Source organism: Arvicola amphibius, chromosome 2, assembly GCF_903992535.2.
Source record: "Arvicola amphibius chromosome 2, mArvAmp1.2, whole genome shotgun sequence".
NCBI lineage: Eukaryota > Metazoa > Chordata > Mammalia > Rodentia > Cricetidae > Arvicola > Arvicola amphibius.
The window spans coordinates 188,305,216-188,326,031 of record NC_052048.2 but is presented as its reverse complement, the minus strand read 5'-3'; the positions used below and the strand labels follow the sequence as shown (position 1 = coordinate 188,326,031).

The 20,816-nt window shown below is 40.0% G+C and overlaps 2 gene segments (V, D, J or C); both read right to left on the bottom strand.

Annotated features, from left to right (window-relative positions):
* Positions 1-1,162: 1,162 nt before the first annotated feature.
* On the bottom strand, positions 1,163-8,699 carry LOC119807387. The segment is given in 2 exon segments: positions 1,163-1,497; positions 8,606-8,699. Coding segments are annotated over 2 exon segments (429 nt in total).
* Positions 8,700-15,936: 7,237 nt separating this feature from the next.
* Positions 15,937-17,577, bottom strand: LOC119807388. The segment is given in 3 exon segments: positions 15,937-16,124; positions 17,077-17,383; positions 17,486-17,577. Coding segments are annotated over 3 exon segments (574 nt in total).
* Between the last annotated feature and the right edge of the window lie 3,239 nt (positions 17,578-20,816).

The following is a 20,816-nucleotide window of genomic DNA, read 5'->3' as shown; positions in this document are numbered from 1 at the left end:
CAAAATCTCAAACATTGTCTGTGCCAGTGACAGAGGCATTAAGGCATCTTGCTAAAAAATGAGAAAAAGTCTAAGTCATATCATACTGTTTCAGGGAGACATACACTAGTCATTAGATGTCAGAACTTTTGGAAGGAAGTGAATCTGGGCAAAATATTTTGACTTTAAGAGAATTTTTATGACAGGCTGACTGTGGATGCTGCCAGTGGAGAAGCATCTGAGAACTTGGGGCGGGGAGGGAACAGTATAAGGAAGAGAAAGTCAACAGGGGTTGAATGCTGGGATTATTGTTATAGAAAGCTTAACTTTGAAGAAATTAAAATTTTACACCAGCATCCTCACTTGTAAAATATTTCAAGTTATCCTCAGCTCACTTACATCCTGTTCTCATTTTTTTCTGTGTTTCCTTATGAATATCATCTTCAAATTTATTCATCCTTCCTTCTGAAGCATCCTATCTACTTATACTAACAGCCAGCTACTTCTCATAACAAATACTACAATTTTTACCTCTATAATTTTGATTTGGAACATTGCATGTCTCCCCCATTCTGACCAACCTGTTACGGTATGTGCTGCAGTTACACTGTTTAATGTCATTCTCAGCCAGTTTGGCAGAAATGGTTTGGTTTCTAGTGACTGATTTTTCCCATAGTGGCGAGTCCTATTTCCTTCCTCCTTTCAAAGCTGTAATATTTTATTAAATGCCAAACTGTACATTTTATGTTTGATAGCGGTAGAATCTGTGGTTTTCTTATTAATACATTCCTAGCTTTATTCTGCAATGTGCTTAAGTCACTGAGAAACAAATATCTTGGAAATTCCTACCAGATCATTGATCCTCATAGACTTTAGCAAAAATACATATATAACATAGAGATGGACACAACTTGAATGTTCACAAAGTGATGGAGAAGTAGAAAAATGTACAATTTTAATACCATAAATTGTTGAAAGAGTCACTGTGACTTGAATTAAAGATTGAGCTTCCTCTCTGAAAGGAGAACAAGGGGTGGGGATGAAACAAGCAGCCGTGAAAAGCTGGTAGAGTGGACATCAGTGAGGCTGAGATCCAAGCTGAAATGTCCTAGTTTGTCAGAGCCCAGGGACTCCTACAGAGGCACAGACTTCCTGGGGCACACGGGCACCTTGACTTCCTAGTTTACTTTCTGTGCAGAGGGGAGGCAGCCACACACTGATGTGTATCACTGCTGGCACAGAAGTACACAGATGTCTGAGAGGGGGAAGCCTTCTCCAGAATGAGAGAGAAGTCCTCTGTCCTTGGTCTGGTGACCTTGTACCCATCAGGGACATCTCCTATCTCAGTGCTGCCAGCGCCATATGAGTAATAGATCAGCCTCAGTCCATGACTCAAGTCCTGCTGGTACCAGTACATGTTGCCATGGTTATCCGTCTGGTTACAGCTTAGTTCCACCTTTCCTCCTGTTACTGTCACCTTGCTTCTTGGACTTTGGGTGACTGCAGCCTCCATGTGTTCTGTAATAGAAGAAGACAGAGCCTGATGATGTCATCTTAGCTGAAGGCCTAGGAATTCAGATCAGGACAGCACACCTGTGTCCTGTCCAGCACTCACTTGCACACGGGAGACTCAAGGCTACACAGAGGAGCCTGAAGTCCATTTCATGACCAAGCAAGAACTGATGTCTTCCAGTTATGTTTATGGAAACTAGAGCTGGGGCTCTCAGATCTCAGAGGCTTAGTGATATCAGTTTCTCCAGAAAATGTTGAACTGCACAGTTAGCATGCCACACCCCTTTCCTTCAGAAGCAAGCAAATTTCAAGTATAATTGGATAGTTGGATTACACAGCAATATTTTAAAATTTACGACTCAGATTTGAGGAATTTGAGTTTTGTTTTGTATTTATACTTACATGTTTTCTTTTTTAGTTAACATATTAGTTTTCTTTTTTTTCTACTATGATAAAACTCCTTATTTTACATTGTTTTATTATTCACTATTCATACAGTCTCAGTTGCATGCTGGCAACATGCAGTATTCTGTGACGTTTCTACTAATTCTTTACCTTGCCTTAAATATTTGAGATAAGTCTTCAGTGTCATCTCTGGCTCCAAGGACAGTGTGACACCCAGGAAGATTATAAAATACCAATGTGAGGTCATTACAATTTGAACAATTGTTTTGAGCTATCTCATACCAATTCAGGGACATAAGTTCTACATCTAGATTTGAGCCGCAGTGTTTCCTCACCAATATAAAAAAATAATCTTCCTTTGTTTCAGGAGACACTCTAGAGGACAACCTAAGATTCTCACACTGTGATTCCTGTCAAAAGAAAATCTCTTTCAGCAATGTGGGTGAGCTGCTTGCCTTACAATGTGCAGGTCTGGTTTGTTTTGCTTCCAGGGAAATGTAAGTACTTCATTCAGAACCTCATGTCACAAGTTTCCTGACATGAAATACTTACCTTCACTCAAAGGTAGTATAGGTTCCTTCCTATAAAGCATATCTAAGTTACTGACAACACAGATAAAATTGAAGTTGAAAGCCTTCTTTCTGTTGCCACACATCCTGGTCAGATCTTGATGGAGAACTTCTATAATCCTACCCTGGTAAGGAAGGTCTCAAAAGCATAAGCAGAGACAAAGAGGATCAGCACAGCATCCATATGAAGAATCTGGGGACAGGGCGTGGCCATCCCAGAAAGGATATTCTCATCTAGGTCCTAAACATGGCTGTGCGGTTAATGGTCTGTACCTCTACTGACTCTGGTAGAGGCTGGGTGGGAGCTCTCAAAATCAGTTGCCTGTTGTGGTCCAGAACATCATCAAATTGTTCATACAGCTACTTACCAAAATCCCAAATTTTCCTATGGTTGTGAGAGAGGCATTCATGGAACTAATTTTTAAAAGAAGAAACAAGCAGAAAAACAAAGAACCAAAAACCTAATAAAATCACAACATAATATATTCGAGTCTCATCACAGTGTTTCTGGGAGATGTACATCATTAGATGTTAGCTACCCTTGGAAAGTACTATACTTGAGGAGAACAGTCTGTGGTCAAAGGAAATTCCTAGAAGGCCAGATTGCAGACACCAGCAATGAAGAAGCCCCTGAACAGTTAGAACATAAACCAGTCTTATGAAGAGAATGCCGAGGAGGGTAGAACATTGTAAATATTGTTGTAGACAGTTAGCTTATCTTGAAATTATGTAAATATAAAAATTTTACATTGGAATCCTGCTTGCCTTTTGACCATTTCAATATCCTCAGCTCAATTATACCTTGTTCTCATTTCTCTGTGTTTCCTTATGAACATCATCTTCAAATTCATTAAAATCCAATCTTCTGGTACTTGCAGTCACTTATTTCTTATAACATATATTACAATTTTATTTCTATAATTTTATTTGAAAACTTGGCATTTCTCCCACATTTCTACCAACCTGTCAAGGTATGTGCTGCAGTTACACTGTTTAATGACATTGTCAGCAAATTTGTCAGAAATAGGTAGCTTTCTGGTGATTGATTTCTCCTACTGACAAATCCTATTTTCTTCCTTCTTTGCAAACCTGTAATCTTTTATTAGATGCCAAACTGTATACTTCATGTTTGGCAGTCTTAGATTCTGTGGTTTTCTAATTCATACATTCATAGCTTTATTCTCCCATGTACCTAAGTCACCGAGAAATAAAAACTAGGTACATTTCTAGCAAATCACTGTTGCTTTTTACAGACTTTTGCAAAGATATATATAAAATATACAGGTGGACACAACTTAAAGATCCATAAACTTATGGGAAGGTAAACAATGAACAATTTTAATGCAAAGAAATATTTAAATAAGTCAAGTTCTTATACACATTAAAATGTTCCAAATATTATGTGAAGTGAGAGAAATCAGATACAAAGAGAAAATTATAATTTTAAGCATAGACTTCCTAAAATATACAGAATAGGGTATAGAAGGAAAAAAAGCTACTGTTTAATGTGTTTAGAGGTGAAAAATTTGGGGGAAATAGTAATGATGGTTCTATATCATAATGAATATGCATAAAATACCACAGGATTATAGCTATAAAAACAGTGATAGAATTCAGAAAACAGCAGTCCAGTATGCTAATTTGGTTTCTGCTTCTTCTGAATTAAAGGTGCTTTGTGAAAAATAAGTGTGAATAAAAATCTTCCTCTCAGCTTCCCTGGTAGACAAAGTATTGTGGGACAATGGTCTGTATCCTGTCACTTGTATATTTTAATAAAACACTGATTGGCCAGTAGTCAGGCAGGAAGTAAAGGCAGCGTGACCAGACAGGAAATATAGGTGGGGCGATCAGAACGAGAGAATTCTGGGAAGAAAAAGAGGTCAGTCTGCATTCAACACCCAGACACAGAGGAAGCAAGATGAAAATACCTTGCTGATAAAAGATACCAAGCCATGTGGCTAATACAGACTAGAATTATGGGTTGGTGTAAGTTATAAGAGTTAATAAGTCTAAGCTAATAGAACAACCACTTTATAATTAATGTAGACCTCTGTATGTCTCTTTGCGACTGAATGGCTGAAGGACCAGTTGATACAGAAGACTCAGTCAACAACAAAAGACAGAATCTCCAAAAAAAAAAAAAAAAAAAAAGGCATGTGAGCCTCTTCCTGTAAGTTCAGCCAACCAGAGAGGATTAAGTTGTATCAAGGGAGATGACACTGAAGACCTATACTCAAACAGAATTGTCAGTGGTTAACATCTATCTTCTAAGGACATTTTCTGTTTTACTCTAAACATTTATTCTTCCTTACTCATCCTGCATCTCCCTACAACCCTGCCTGTAAGAATAAAGAGAAGATTCTAGATACCAGTAGGACTTTAGATATCCACTGTCCATTCATTTCATATCCAGAGGCATGCAATTAGCTTGCATAGCTTTTTTGTAAGTTAATCAGTGAATTCATTAAATAAACACAATGCAGAGAGTAAACAAATATACATTACCATAAGCATCAAAGTAAATTTGTTGTTACCATAAATTTTCTTAAAATCATAAAAACTAAAAAGGAGAGAAAGACTATCTTCAAAAAGACAAAGAGAAGAAAAGTAAATATTAATAACTGAATCCTCCATAGACATACTTAACGGCAGAGAACCCAAGTAATTCAGATGCACTGGTAACAAATGAAATGGTATTTGTTAGAGTGAATCCCATGGAAGGTTTTCTGATATGGCGTAGTTTTCTTCTGTAGTTTGACACAGTTCCTGGAAGTTCAAGGCTCCACACACATTCTGCTTTGTAATTCCTCAGAAAAATCTTCCTATCTGATAAGTTTGAATTCAAGACTCATCGCTTCAGCTGCTGATGGGTTGTTTTGAGTGACAATGAAAAAAGTTGACATTTGTGGTAATTCCTGTTTATTCTTGTATGATTTGATAACATATACTGAATATGGCTCTATATATTAGGTAGTCTTCTTCATTAATAAAAAAAATTGAGGAACTGATTCCTAAGTGATATTCTGCTATATTCAAAGATGGGAGCCTTGTCATTACGAAAGTTTGCTCAGGCAGTAGATGGGAGTGGTTGCTGACCCATTGCCAGACATTATTTGGAAAGACTAAATTGGAGCTCTCCATAGGGTTCCTCCTCTTTGTTGTAGTAGGAACGGCGGGGCTGCATCCCGCCACCCGGCCACCGGCTAGCTTTACCCGAAATAATTACAAGGAAACTGTATTCTTTTAAACACTGCCTGGCCCATAGTTTCAGCCTCTTATTGGTTAGTTCTCACATCTTCCTTTAACCCATATTTAGTAATCTGGGTAGCACCACGAGATGTGGCTTACCAGGAGAGATCTTAACCTGCGTCCATCTCGGAGAGGAGCAGCATGGAGACTCACTATGGCGACTGCCTGAAGCGTCTCCCCAACTCTACTTCCTTGTTCCCACAATTCTGTTCTGTCTACTCCACCTACCTAATTTTCTGTCTCTTAAAGGGCCAAGGCAGTTTTCTTTATTAACAATGAAAGTAACACATAGACACTCCTCCATCACTTTGTGATCTGAGCTCTGTGCAGAAAATAGTAAGGGAACATTGTAGAAGTCAAAGAGATAGAGAACACCAGAAGAACATATTCTACCTAATCAACTAAGCAGGAATCATATGAGCTCACAGAGACTGAAATAGCAAAGGGACTGCATGGGTCTGTTCTAGGTACCTTGTGAGTACGTTTTGTGGTCTACTAACAGTGGGAGTGAGAGTTTGTCTGACTCTTTTTTGGTTTATTTTTTTTTTTATATTTAAAAATTTCCATCTCCACCCCTCCTCCTTCCCCTTCTCTCCCCTCCCCTCCACCCATACCCCCCTCCCTTCCTCTCCAGGCCAAGGAGCCATCGGGGTTCCCTACTCTATGTTAAAACCAAGGTCCTCCCGACCCCCCCAGGTCCAGGAAGGTGATCAACCAAGCTGAGAAGGCTCCCACAGAGCCCATCCATGCAGAAGAATCAAAGCCCAGCGCCATTGTCCTTGGCTTCTCAGTCAGCCTCCACCCTCCACAGTCGGACTCTAGTCTGCCCTTGAGACTCTTTTCCTCCTATTGTGTTACTTTGTCCAACCTTAATATGAGGACTTCTGCCTTATCTTTTCTTACTCCTCCTCATGCTCCTTCTCCTTTTCCTTCTCCTCCTTCTCCTCCCCTTCCTCCCCTCCCCCTCTTCTTCTTCTTCTTCTTATTATTATTATTATCATTATCATTATTATTATAATTTTTCTCTAAGACAGTAATCCAATTACAGCTTCGCCTCCCTCTATTCCTCTTGTTTGTGCTGTTTGATTGTTTTCTCTTGGAAGCCTGCTCTTAAATGGCATGGGAAAAGATCTGGAGAAGGGGAAAGCTTGGAGAATTGGAGGGAGAGGTAACTGTGGTTGGGATGTACTATATGAAAAAAGAGTCTATTTTCAATAAAAATAAATAAATAAAATGTTCTTTATCTACTATGGTTAATTATATTAGGTAAGGTTTGCAATATTACAAAGCAAAACTAGTGCTTATTTGGTTTAGATGATAAGCACTCCACAAAGATTTATGCATTAAAGGATCACTTGTCTACACAATGTTCAGAGGCAGGGCTTTGAGAAAGGTTAGATCACGGAGGCTTTTATTTCACCATTAACTAATCTATACATAGATTTATTATGGAAAGCAGAGCCTTGTAAGAGGATATAGGTCACCAGGGGAAGGAAGTTAAAAGATCTCTCTCTCACACACACACTTTCTCATTTGTCCTCTGCTCTTCCTCCTTTTCCTCTTCTATCTTCTCCTCTTCTCTTCTTTCTTTTCCTTCTTGGCCGTCAAGGGATGGGCAACACAACTCTGCTATTCTTCCTGGTGGCCTGTTCTGCCACAACACAGGAAACCATGAATCATAAACCAAAACTTTGAAGTACTGAGGCAAAATACACCTTCTTCTTTTGCTATTTTAGACATGTAAAGAGGCCAAAAAGATGACTATGACATGAATATCCAGATTCAATGCTGATTCAAACTCAGTTTTATTGCTGAGCCAAGATACTGATACATTATAACAAGATATTCTGATAATTTATTTGTAAACTAGCCATAACATAAAAAAGAGTAATATGTATTGAAATCTGGCATGGTAATTCCTTTGTTTTTTTTTAGTTTTTGCAATTAAAAACTGCAGAGAGCAGGGAATTAGTCTTCCTAAGGTTATCCATTCACAAGCTGCTGTATTTTTCACCAAAGCAGAGAATATCATGGAAAGTCATACTTTGATATTGAAAGCAAAGAGTTATAGGATTCAAACTTAGTATTGATAATCTCATACATGAAAAGTTGGATAATTTCATAAGCTGCCATTTCTATCGGTAAATTGACTTGTAGAAATCTTCACTGACACATGGATCACTAATATATGCCTTTGTAATGAAGCATCTAGCTGATGCCAACACACAAGCACCCAACATAGAATTAGCATTCTACTACTGACTAGAAGCTGGAAAATACTAGAAGACAAATGAGAACTTCTGGAGTCTTGGAGCCCACAGCAGGGTTTAGAACTCTATGAGTTCAGCTAGGCAGAGGAGGTTAGTAGAGAATGAATGCATTCTTGTGTCTTAGCAAGGAACAGTGTGCAGTATTCCCTCCCCAGCCCTCTCTAGTACATCACCAATGGGAGGAGAAAGATTAAAGGACAGAAAGCCAGTGACTCTGTGAGGCTGTGGTGAGCTGGCACAGAAGTACACAGCTGAGTCCTCCAGCTGCAAGGTGCTCATGTTCATCTCAGAGTGATAGTCATGGAACTGCTGAACTGAGAATCGGTTGGGTATGTTTCCTTTCTCTCTTTCTGTTTTTTTCATAATGCTGAACGAGGAACGTCAGTTCCTTCCCCAGAGTTTGCTGGTACCAAAACACACTGGCATGTCCAGAGATGGGAGTACATTTGAGAATGGACTTTCCTCCCTTTGCTTTGATTATGTGTCTTGGAGACTGGATGACCCCGGGATTTGCTGAACCTGGGGAGGCAGGAGACAGGAGTGAGCATCTAGAGGAAGAGAGCATGGGTGCAGCAGCAGTAGAGGAGCTCAGGAGCAGTCCCCCCAGAGCTCAGGACTCACTTGTTCCCAGGAGAAAGACAGTGACACAGCAGAGCAGGCTGGGGCCCCAGGCAGAGCCAGGGAGGGCAGTGCCCCACATCCTTCTCCTCAGCATGCTGCTCTCCCTGGTGAAAGCAGGAGTCAGCTCCTCCTTTCAGCTCATTCCTGTGATGTCAGGTTCTGAGGTCAGTGATTTTGTTGGTTCCCATAGGCTGTCTGTGTCCTTAGGATACTCGGCTGGCTCAGCCCTTCCCCCTTAAAATTCAGCCTGCTTTGTGGAAGGGGAGATAACTGTGCTGAATAAATATGGCTGGGTGGTGGGAAGTATTCTCTTTCTTTCCTCTCAAGCAGTTGCTCCCTTCTCTTTTGCTATCTCCAGGGTGTTTCGGATTGAAGAGGTTACAGCTCATTGCTTGCTGTGGTGATGCTCAATGGGTGTGCAAAGATGATTGACTAGCTATCCCCTGCCTTCTACCTCCTGTGCCAGCACTGTTTCTGGTTAAACAGCTACCCTACTGTGTGCTGCATATTACAACTCTGCATCCACCTTCTGAAGTACTGCCCACAGCTGTGTCGGTGCTTCTGTAGTGCCCTCTAGTGACCAGCTGTGCAGCTGCACCTCTACCAGCTTTGAAAGAGGTTTGGACCTCCCAAAATCAAGCATCAGAGGTAGGACAGAAAATATCACACAATTGCTACCAGTACCCTTTACCTACTATAATCTCAAATATTTTCTGTGGTAGCGAGGTGCATGAAGAAAACTTCATTTTTCAAAATGAAACAAAGAAAACAAGTCCCCTCCCCCCCCAAATCAAACAACAGAATAAAACCTAAGTTACTTCATACTAGTCATTATATGTCTGGCTCTCTTGGAAGGGGCTGGTCAGGGCAAAAACAGTCTTTGATCAAAGGAAATACCTAGAAGGCCTGACTGTGCCTGCCATTAGTGTAGAAATCGCTAAGCAGTGGAAAATCAACCTGCCTAAGGAATGGAAAGCTGAGGAGGGTAGAAGGTTGGAATTATTGTTGTAGACAGCCTGCTTGTCTTTGAAGAAATTTAAATATCAGGATTTTATGTCTGAATCTATGATTGCATATTTGACCATTTGAAGTTATATTCAGCTCACTTACACCTTGTTCTCATTTTCTTTGTGTTTCCTTATGAATATCATCTTCAAATTCATCGATCTTTACTTATGCAGCATCCAGTCTGCTCGTGCTTCCAGTCGCCTATTTCTTGTTACAGACACTACAAATTTTATTTCTGTAATTTTGCCTGGGAACTTGAATGTCTCCCTCCTTTTTGCCAACCTGTCAAGGCATGAGCTTCATTTTTACTGTTTAATGCCACTGTCAGCTAATTTATCAGAAATAAGTTGGCTTCCAGTGATTAATTTTTCCCCTAGTGATGAGTCCTATTTTCTTCCTTATTTGTGACACTATAATCTTTTATTAGATGCCACATTGTATATATTATGTTTGGTGGTGTTAAATACCATGATTTTCTTATTAATACATTCATAGCTTTATTCTGCAATGTGCTTAAGTCACTGAGAAACAACGTCAGTGAAATTCCTAGGAGATCATTGCTCCTCGTGGACTTTGACAAAGATGGGTGTATAACATAAAGATGGAAACAACTTAAAAAACATAAAGTTGTGGGTAGGTATAAAAATGCACAATTTTAATACCATGAATTATTGAAATAAGTCAAGTTTTTATTCATATTAAAAAGCATGAATATTATATGAAGAAAAAATAATACACAAAAGAAAAGAAATTATAATTCAAAATTTGGGCTTCTAAAAATAGGCAAAATCCTAGTTTAAGAGAAAAATAAAGCTTAAATAGTATATAGAGGAGAGAGAATTGGGAAATACACAGTGATGATGGTTCTACAATACACTGAATATTTATACCATACCAGGGAGTTACTGTGGTAGTTTAAATATAATTTCTGCTCCCTCCTAGACTAGGAGGAAATAGCACTATTAAGAGGTGTGGCTTTTGTTGGAGTGGGTGCGACCTTGGTGAACATTATGTGTCACTGTAGGGGTGGACATTGAGATCTCTTTTGTTCAAGTTTTGCTCAGTGTGACACTCAGTTCACTTGCTGCTGCTGTCGGATCAAGATGTAGCCAGTATCATGTCTGCCTGCATGCTGCCATGTTGTGCCATGATGCTAATGGACTAAACGTCTGAAAAATGTAAGCCAGCCCAATTAAATGTCTGTCCTTTGTAAGAGTAGATGTGGTCATGGTGTCTACTCACTGTAATAGAAAACCTAACTACGATAGGTAAAGATCTAGAAACAGTGATGGAGTTCAGAAAATGACTGTCCATTATTCTACTTTGGTTTCTTCTTCTTCTGACCTAAAGGTGCTTGGGGAAAAACAAATACAAGAAAAAAACACTCTCTCAGCATCTCTTGGTAGACAAAACACAGATTCTCTGCTGGGAGTCACCCCTGGCTCTGAACATGTGCCAGCAGAGGATTAAAGGAGTTGGTAAGGGAAGAAAGTGAGACAGGCCGGGGTGGTCGGGAGAATGTTACTGACTACCCTGACTGCCTAAAATTTGGTAAGTAGGGATACATTCATGTTATTCCAAAACACAGACCATATCATTTTTGGTTTTGGACATGTGTTTCACTTCCTCTTGTTCATCTTTTAGTCATCATTGATAGGGTGTAACAGAACAGAATTATCATTTCCAATCATTTTTTCCTTAAGTTTTGATATCAGTGATAAACAGAGTTTTCATTTTTAATCATTCTTACTCATTAACCCTATAACCTAATTTTTAAGAATCTAGAGGCCTATGACAGGATGATCTCAGACTACTTGTTTTTGTGGTTACAAGGACATTAAACCAAGACAAGCTTCAAGCCATCCCAGGCATACTGCCACCTCCCAAGCAGTGTATTATTAACTCTTAATGGTCAGAGTGCCCAAGAAATGGCCTCACGCCAAAGCTGGTGCAGTTATTCTTCAAATTCTGGGATAATACAGTGTTTATATTTTATATCTCTATAGAATATTTTTAAACCATCTTTCTACATCTTTCTCTGCCAATCAGTATAAGCCTCTGTGTAGGACAGAGAGGTAACTGCAGCTCATCTAACAATGTTGCTGTTTATGACACATAATGGCTTGAGTTTATAGTGGGAAGAGGTTTGCCATCTGAACTGTGACTAACTCCTCTAGCCCACCAAATCTTGATGACCTTTTAAAGTTTACCTTGTTCCTGAGTAATAACAGGGACAGATGTTTCCAAATGTCTCACAGTCTCATAAAGAGATCTCTGGCTTCTTTATGTGTGCTACAACCTCTGAGGCATAAAAAGGACCTTCAAGTAGATAAGGATGTCTCATAAAACTAAAGGAATGGTATGTTCAGGGCTGGCCTGGGGAAGCTTAGAAATATCATTCCTGGGAGAAGGCATAAATGATTCATAAGAAATTTTCCATCAGTCCAATATCCCCAAATTTTACAAATATTAAAAATCTCCCAAGTATGCAAGAGGTGGAGATTAAAAACGGGGGTGGCATGGCAGCCATCATGTGGCTCAGCTTTGCTGGATCTTTGCCAAAGAGCTGTGTTGGCATTATGATTTTTGCCATTTCCATCAGATATGGCTGTGCCAATTCTCCCTGGCTGAGCCTCTCCCTGGGAGTCCAGTCAACTAGGGAGGATTAATTTATCACAAGAGGAGACTCTGGAGGCCCATTCCATGCCCAGACAGACCTCTCAGAGTCTATAATCCATTTTATAAGGACATTTTCAACTTTGATCCAAATAACTTATTCATTCCCATCCATCTTGCATCATCCCGTGAAGGGGGAATAGAAATTTCTAGATACTAGTGGGAGTTTAGATATTTGTTTTCCTTTCATTTCATGTCATTAGCCAGGAAATTACTTTGCATAGCTTTTTCCTGTTAAATTTTGAATTTGTTTCATAGACACAATGCAGACAAAAATGAAATAAAATCTCCTCTACAGCAAAGTGAAATGTCATGTTACCGTGATTTTTTTAATTTGAGATTTTTATCCATTTTACATACCATCCACACTTCCCCTTCCTCCCCTTCTCTCTCTTTCCCCCACAAACCTTCCCCCCTCACATTCCAGTCCCCATCTACTCCTCAGAAAGAGTAAGGCCTCCCATGGGAGTCAACACAGTCTGGCACATCAAGCCAACGTCGGAACAAAACCTTCCCCCTGCATCAAGGCTGAGTAAGGCATCCCACCATGGGGAATGGGCTCCAAAAACCAGCTCATGTACCAGGGATAGATCCTGGTCCTAATGCCAGGGGCCCAACAAACAGACCAAGCCAAAGAACTGTCACCACATGCAGAGGGTCTGATTTGGTACCATACAGGCTTGCCGGTTGTCAGTCCAGAGTCCATGAACTTTCATGAGCTGTCTCTGTGGGTTTCCCTATCATGATCTTGACAACCCCATCTTTCTGTAATGTGAGAGTCCCCTCTGTATGCTCTCATCACCATTAATGAATCCTCCCTCTCTTCAACTGAACTCTCTGAGCTTTGCCATGTGATTGGCTGTGGAGCTCTAAATCTGTTTCCATCAGTTACTGGATGAAGATTCTATGATAGCAATTAGGGCAGTCACAAATCTGATTATAGGAGAGGGTCAGTTCAGGTACCCTCTCCTCTATTACTAAGAATATTAGCTGGGATCATCTTTGTGGATTCCTTGGAATTTCCCTAGCACCAGGTTTCTCCCTAACCCTGTAATGGTTCCCTCTATTACGATACTTCTTTCAAAGCTTTCCCTCTCCATCCCTACCCCAATTTGACCATTTCATTTCCATCCCAACCCCAATTTGACAGTCTCATAGTCTCATGTTCTCCTCCCTCATTCCCCTACAAATCCCCCCCAGATTACCCAGAGATATTATCTATTTACCCTTCCCAGGGCTATTCAGGTGTCCCTCTTAGGGTTCTCCTTGTTACCTACCTTCTCTGTCATCTATCCATCTGGGTTTGGGGTAATTATAGGTACAAGTGTTGATTATTTCTCAAATTGATACAATTAGTGCATGTGCCTGTGCCTCTGTGGATGACTGATGCCACGGAATGGTTGGCAGTTGAGGGAGGGATTATGATGGGTTCTGTGGAGTTGTGGGGCAGAGTGGGACTTGCAAGTTACAGGGTTCAACCGAAGGCATGTGTGGTGAAACAGTTTGCCTATAGCAGTTTTATCTGCTGACTGTCAACAGCCCCAACAGGTGATGAGATAGGAGCACTTTACCACATATTTTCCATTAAAAAGTATAAATCAGATACTATCTTAAAAATGACAAAGAGAATAAAAGTAAATATTTATAGCTAAATCCTCCATGGATTTACCTAAATGAAAAGAACCTGAGTAACTCAGATGCACTGGTAATTAATAAAAATGGTGGTTTTTAGAGACTATTTCATGGAATGTTTTCTGATGCGACTGTGATTATCTTTTGTGGTATAACACAGCTCCTGGTAGCCCCATATGCATTCTGTTTTGTAAATCTTTAGAAAATGTTTCTATCTGGTAAGTTTGAACTCAAGACTCCTCACTTCAGCTGCTGATGCTTTATTTCTGAGTAAAAGTGAAAATAAAGTTAATGTTTTGTGGTAATTACTATTTACTCTTTGGTGATTTAACAATTTATGTAGAGTATTGTATTTATTTGGTAATCTTCTTCATTACAAAACATTCTTTTTTCTAATTTGCTTAGTAACTACATTAGACAAGGTTGGCTATATTACAAAGCAAAATGCTGCTTATTTGGTTCATATGAGAAATATTCCTTCAAAGATTCACTTATTAGATACTCAATTGTCTACACTGTGTTCAGAGGAAGAACTTTGGGAAATATTAGATCATGAGGCTTTTGATGTCACCAATGGGTAATCCACGAAATGGTTAATATTAGAAAGGGTGATGGAGACAGTTTCTGAAAGCAGGGTATCATAAGATTATATAGACCACTAGAGGCATGGAATTAAAGATCAATCTCTATTGCTCCTCTTCTCTTCTCTCCTCTTTTTTCTTTTCTCTTCATTTCCTTCTTAGCTTTCATGAGATGGTGAAACACTGACCCCAAATCTAAATTACTTCTTCCTGCATTTTCTGAGACCTGTTATGATGCCAGAAAGGTAACTATGACCTGAAACTCCAAACTCAGGCCTTGCTCAGTTGTAGTGCCCATTCTGTAAAATTCACTGTGCCTTGAGTAACTTTACAGTTTTCTACCCAACGATCCATGTTTCTGACACATTATAAAAGGAGAAACATACTTTTATCTGTAAATTCATCAAGATATGAAAAAAGCAAAATAGATCCTGAAATCTGACATGATGATTCCTCTAGCATTTTGGGCATTTTAAGACTACTAAGAGAGGGGGTGTTTTTCTTCTTCAGTATGAGTCCTATATTAGTTAGGGTTTTTGTTGCTCTGATGTGACACCATGACTCCTGCAACACTTATGAAGGAAAAATATTTAATTGGGTTAACTGACATTTTCAGAGGTTTAGTCCATTATCACTGTGGTGTGGCATGGTGGAGTGCAGGCAGATATGGTGTTGACTACATCCAAAATCAAGAATAAGTGAACAGAGTTCCCTACTCAGTGAAACTTGAGCAAAGATTAATATAAAGCCCACCCCAACAGTGACATGCTTCCACCAATAAGGCTACAACTACTAATAAGCTACACCACCAAAACATAATGCCACTTTCTATGAGCTTATGGGGGCCAATTACATTCAAACTGGGACATTCCAGTCCTTGACCCCCCTATAGTACAAAGGGACTGCTGATCTATAGAGTAAGCAGTGCCTGGAAAGAGACTATATTAAGTGACTCAGGCTGAGAGCAAAATGGTGGAAGAGTTCACTGAGGCCACAGGGAGGAATTTCGATTAAAGATTCAGCTTCCTCTCTGAAAGCAGAAATAAGGGATAACAGCCATGAAAAGCTGTTAGAGTGGATTTCAGTGAGGGTGAGACCCAAGCTGAAATGTCCCTACTTTGTCAGAGCTATGTGACTCCTACAGAGGCAGCGACTTCCTGGGGCACACAGGCATCTTGACTTCCTAGTATACTTTCTGTGCAGAGGAGAGGCAGCCACACATTGATGTGTGTTACTGTGCACAGCACTACACAGCTGTTTGAAAAGGGGAAGACATCTCCAGAATGAGAAGTTTTCTTGGTTTGGCCTGTTGACTTTGTACGCATCAGGGACATCTCCTTTCTCCATGTTGTCAACATCATATGAGTAATGAATCAGCCTCAGTCCATGACCCAGGCCATGTTGATACCAGTACATATTGTTGTGATTATCAATCTAAAAACAGGTCAGTTCCACCTTTCTTCTTGTTACTGCCATCTTGCTTCTTGGGCTTTGGGTGATTACATATGTTCTGTAATAGAGAAAGACAGAGCCTGATGATGTCATCTTAGCTAAAGGACTTGGGAATTCTGTTGAGAACAGCACACCTGTGGCCTTTCCAGGACTCACTTGTATACAGGAGCCTTAAAGTCACACAGAAGAGCCTTATGTCCTTCTCAGGAGCAAGTCAAGATCTGATGTCTTCCAGCCCTGTTTATGAAAACTAGAGTTAGGGATCTCAGTACTTAGCGATGTCACTTTCTCCAACAAATGCTGAACTGCACAGTTAATGTTCTACATCCTTCCTAAAGCAGCAAGTCAATTTGAAAAGTATGATTCACTAGTTACTTTATACAACAATATTTATAGCAAATATACAAATATTACTAACAGATATCAGAAAGAATGTGTGGCTTGCTTTTCATTTCTCAATACATGTGCTCTTTCTTTGATTTTAGGGAGGATTGAGGTTAGGGTTGTTGAAAATGTAAATCAGATCCTGACACTACAGCAAAACAAACTTTATCTGGCTTAATATTATACATGTATTACCTGGTAGCCCCTCCCCACACAGATACACTAACCCCATCTCATCTTAAAACACAAGAGACATTGAGCTGCAACTTTCTTTTAACCAAACTGAGAAACACCAAGGAAATTCAGAACGTTTACTTAGAAGTCAAAGAGTTACAAGTTTTAATCCTTGTGTTAATGTTTTTAAACATGAAATGTTGGGAAATTGCATAAACTACTGATTCCTATTGATGTGTAGAAACCTTTATCTACAAAATGGATATGTTAATGTCTTCCCTTGTCTTAAAATATATTGACTATGGCCAAACCCCAACACAGACTAGGTTTTCTTACTACTGTCTAGTATCTAAAAGGTACTGAAATAGATGCAAGAACATCTGAAGTCTTGGAGGGAAAACCCAGTGTTTAGGAGCACTAGTATAAGCTCAGCAGGGCAGTGAGGAAATTGGTAAAGATCTAGAAGTATTTCTGGGCCTTGGCTATGGCTTTGTGGCATCTCCCTACCCCTCTCTAGTACATCATCGGCCAGGACAGGAAAATGAAGGGATAGAAAACTAGTACCTCCAAGAGGCTGTGGTGAGCAGGCACAGAAGTACACAGCTGAGTCCTCCAGCTGCAAGGCGCTCATGTTCATCTCAGAGTGAAAGTCACGGAACTGCTGGACTGAGAATCGGTTGGGTATGTTTCCTTTCTCTCTTTCCATTTTTTTCATAATGCTGAATGAGGAACGTCAGTTCCTGCTGCAGAGTTTGCTGGTACCAGAACACACTGGCATGTCCAGAGATGGGAGTACATTTGAGAATGGACCTTCCTCCCTTTGCTTTGATTATGTGTCTTGGAGACTGGATGACCCCAGGATCTGCTGAACCTGGGGAGGCAGGAGACAGGAGTGAGCATCTAGAGGAAGAGAGCATGGGTGCAGCAGCAGTAGAGGAGCTCAGGAGCAGTCCCCCCAGAGCTCAGGACTCACTTGTTCCCAGGAGAAAGACAGTGACACAGCAGAGCAGGCTGGGGCCCCAGGCAGAGCCAGGGAGGGCAGTGCCCCACATCCTTCTCCTCAGCATGCTGCTCTCCCTGGTGAGAGCAGGAGTCAGCTCCTCCTTTCAGCTCATTCCTGTGATGTCAGATTCTGAGGTCAGTGATCTTTTTGGCTCCCATAGGCTGTCTATACTGTCTGGCATACTTTCTGTCTCAACCCTTCCCCCTGTAGTCTCAACCTGCTTAGTAGAAGGGAAGATGGCTGTGCTGAATAAATATTGATGGCTGTGGAGAAGTCCTTTTGATGCTTTCCTCTGAGGCGGCTGTTTCCTTTTCTTCTAGCTCCAGGAGGTTTAAGATTGCCAAGGATACAATACAAAGCTACAGTTCGTGGTTCCCTATAGTGATGCCCAATGGGTGTGCAAAGATGACTGACCACCTGTTGTTCACCTGATCCTCCTAAGACAGCACTCCTGGTTCCAGTGCTAATGCCCTACTGGGGGCTCCAAACCAAATCTGTGCAGCAGCTCACTCTCTAGATCCACAGTACCCCCTGTCCCCTAGTGACCAGCTGCGCAGTCACTGTACCGTAGTTCAACGGGCTATGGTTGAGGCTGGAAACTCGAAATCAGACATCACTGTTGGACCAGAAAATTTTACAGATTGTTGCCAGTTCCAATCTATCCACCAAAATCTCAAATATTGTCTGTGCTAGTGAGAGAGGAATAAAGGAAACTCATGAGAGAGAGAGAGAGAGAGAGAGAGAGAGAGAGACAGAGACACAGAGAGAGAGAGAGACAGAGAGAGGGAGAGAGAAAGAGAGGAAAACAGTAATTTGTAAGTTGTATCATAGTGTTTTATGGAGACGTACTCTAGATATTAGATGCCAGATGCCTTTGAAATAGAGTGGACATGGGCAAAACGCCTTCAGTCTAAGAGAATTTTTATGACAGGCTAATGTCGGATGCTGTCAATGGAGAAGCCTAGTGAGCACTTGAAAATACAATCCAGTCTAAGGAAGGGAAAGCCAAGAAGAGTAGAATGTTGGATTTATTGTAAAGAACTAACTTGCCTTGACGAAATTTAAATATTAAAAATTTACATTGGAACCCCATATTTAACCATTTGAGTTTATTCTCAACCCACTCACACCTTGTTCTTAATTTTTCTGTGTTTCCTTATAAATATCATCTTCAAATTCATTAATCCTTCCTTCCGGAGCATCCAATCTTCTGCTACTCACAGCCATCTATTTCTCATGACAGACACTAAAATTTTTACCTCTATAATTTTGATTGGAAACTTAGCATGTCTCCGTTATTTCTATGAACCTGTCAAAGTATGAGCTGCATTGACACTGTATAATGCCATTGTCAGCCAATTGCGTTCCAGTGACTGATTTTTCCATAATGGTGAGTCTTCTTTTCTTCCTTTTTTGTGAAGTTGTAATTGTTTATTAAATCCCAAACCATATATTTTATATTTGACAGTGTTAGATACTATGCTTTTCTTGCTAGTCCACTCAGAGCTTTGTTCTGGAATGTTCTCGTGTCACTGAGAAACAAAGATCAGGGAAATTCCTAGCAAATCGTGGTTGCACTTTGTTGTCTTTGTAAATGTGTATATAACACGTAGAGATGGACACAACTCAGAAATCCATAAAGTGATGGACAGGTAGAAAAATGTATAGTTTTAATACAGTGAAGTATTGAAATAAGTCATTTGTATAGAGATTACAAATGCAACAAATATTATGTTAAGTGTAACAAACATTATGTGAAGTGGAAGAAACCAGTCACAAATAGAAAATATACACTTCTGAACATAAACTTCCTAAAATAGGAAAGATGGGGGTCTTGGGGGAAGAATAGTTATTGCTTAATTGGTTTAAAGAAGAAAAGTTCTTGGCAAATACCTAGTGATGTTGGTTCTATAGCACAATGAATATGTATAAAATATCAGGAGGTTATAAATATTAAACCAGTGATGGAGTTGAGAAACCAGCAGTGCAGTTGCTATATTGGTTTCTGCTTCTTCTGAATTAAAGGTGCTTGGGGAGAAACAACTGTGGGAAAAAAATCTCTCAGCTTTCCCTGGTAGACAAAACACAGATTCTCTAAAAGAAGCATGTGAGCCTCTCTCTGGGAGCCAGCCAACTTGGGAGGATTAAGTTATCACAGAAAAAGATACTAGAGGCCCACACCCAGACAGCCTGATTAGAGTCTAACATCTATTTCTTAAGGGTATTTTCAGTTTTCCACCAAACATCTTCCCCATACTTCCTGAATCATCGTACACCTCAGCCCATGAAGATGGAATGGAAATTTCTAGATGACGGCAGGTGTTTAGATATTTATTCTCCTTTCATTTCACATCCCAAGGCACACAATTAGCTTGTATAGCTTTTTTCCCTGTTGATTTGTGAACTTATTTCCTAAACACAATGCAGAGAGTAAGCAAATATACCTTTCTCCATCAGCATCAAAGTGAACTTTGTTGTTACCATGTATTTCATTATGATTATAAAACTTTAAAAGGAGAGAAAGAGAGACTATCTTCAAAATGGCAAAGAGAATAAAAGCAAATATTAATAGCTGAATCATCCATGGAGGTACTTAGAGGAAAAGAACCCAAGTATTTCAGATGCACTGGTAACTAATGAAATGGTATTTGTTAGCCAGCGCCCCATGGAATGTTTTCTGATGTGGCTGTAACTGTCTTTTGTGGTATAGCATAGCTCCTGGTAGTTCATGGCTCCACACACGATGTTTCTACCTGTTAAGTTTGAAATCAAGATTCATCGCTTCAGCTGCTGATGGGTGGTTGATAAGTGAGAACAAAAGAACTTAATGTTTTATGTTAATTCTATTTCCTCTTTCCTGACTTGACAATTTAGGCGGAACATTCTGTATTTCCTGGGTTATCTCTTTATTAATAATAGTATTCTTTATCTTTAGGGGGTAAGAGTTCTATAGGCAAGTTGTGCTATATTACAAAGTAAAATAGAGTTTGTTTGGTTTAGATGTTAACTGTTCCTCAAGGATTCAGTTATTAATAGCTTACTGTTCTACCCAGTGTTCAAAGAAAGAGATTTGAGGAAGACTAGATTGATGTGGGAGGCTTAGGGTTCAACATGGCTAATCTGTGGATAGGTTTATAACAATAAGGGCATTGAGTCATTGGGACAACTTCAGAAAGAAGCAACCAGTTGGAGCATGGAGACACTGGAGGCATGCACTAAAAGATCTCTCTTCAAGGCAAGACCAATGCCCTTCCCCTATATCTAATCTGAGCAAGGTATCCCTCCAAAGAGAATGTGCTCC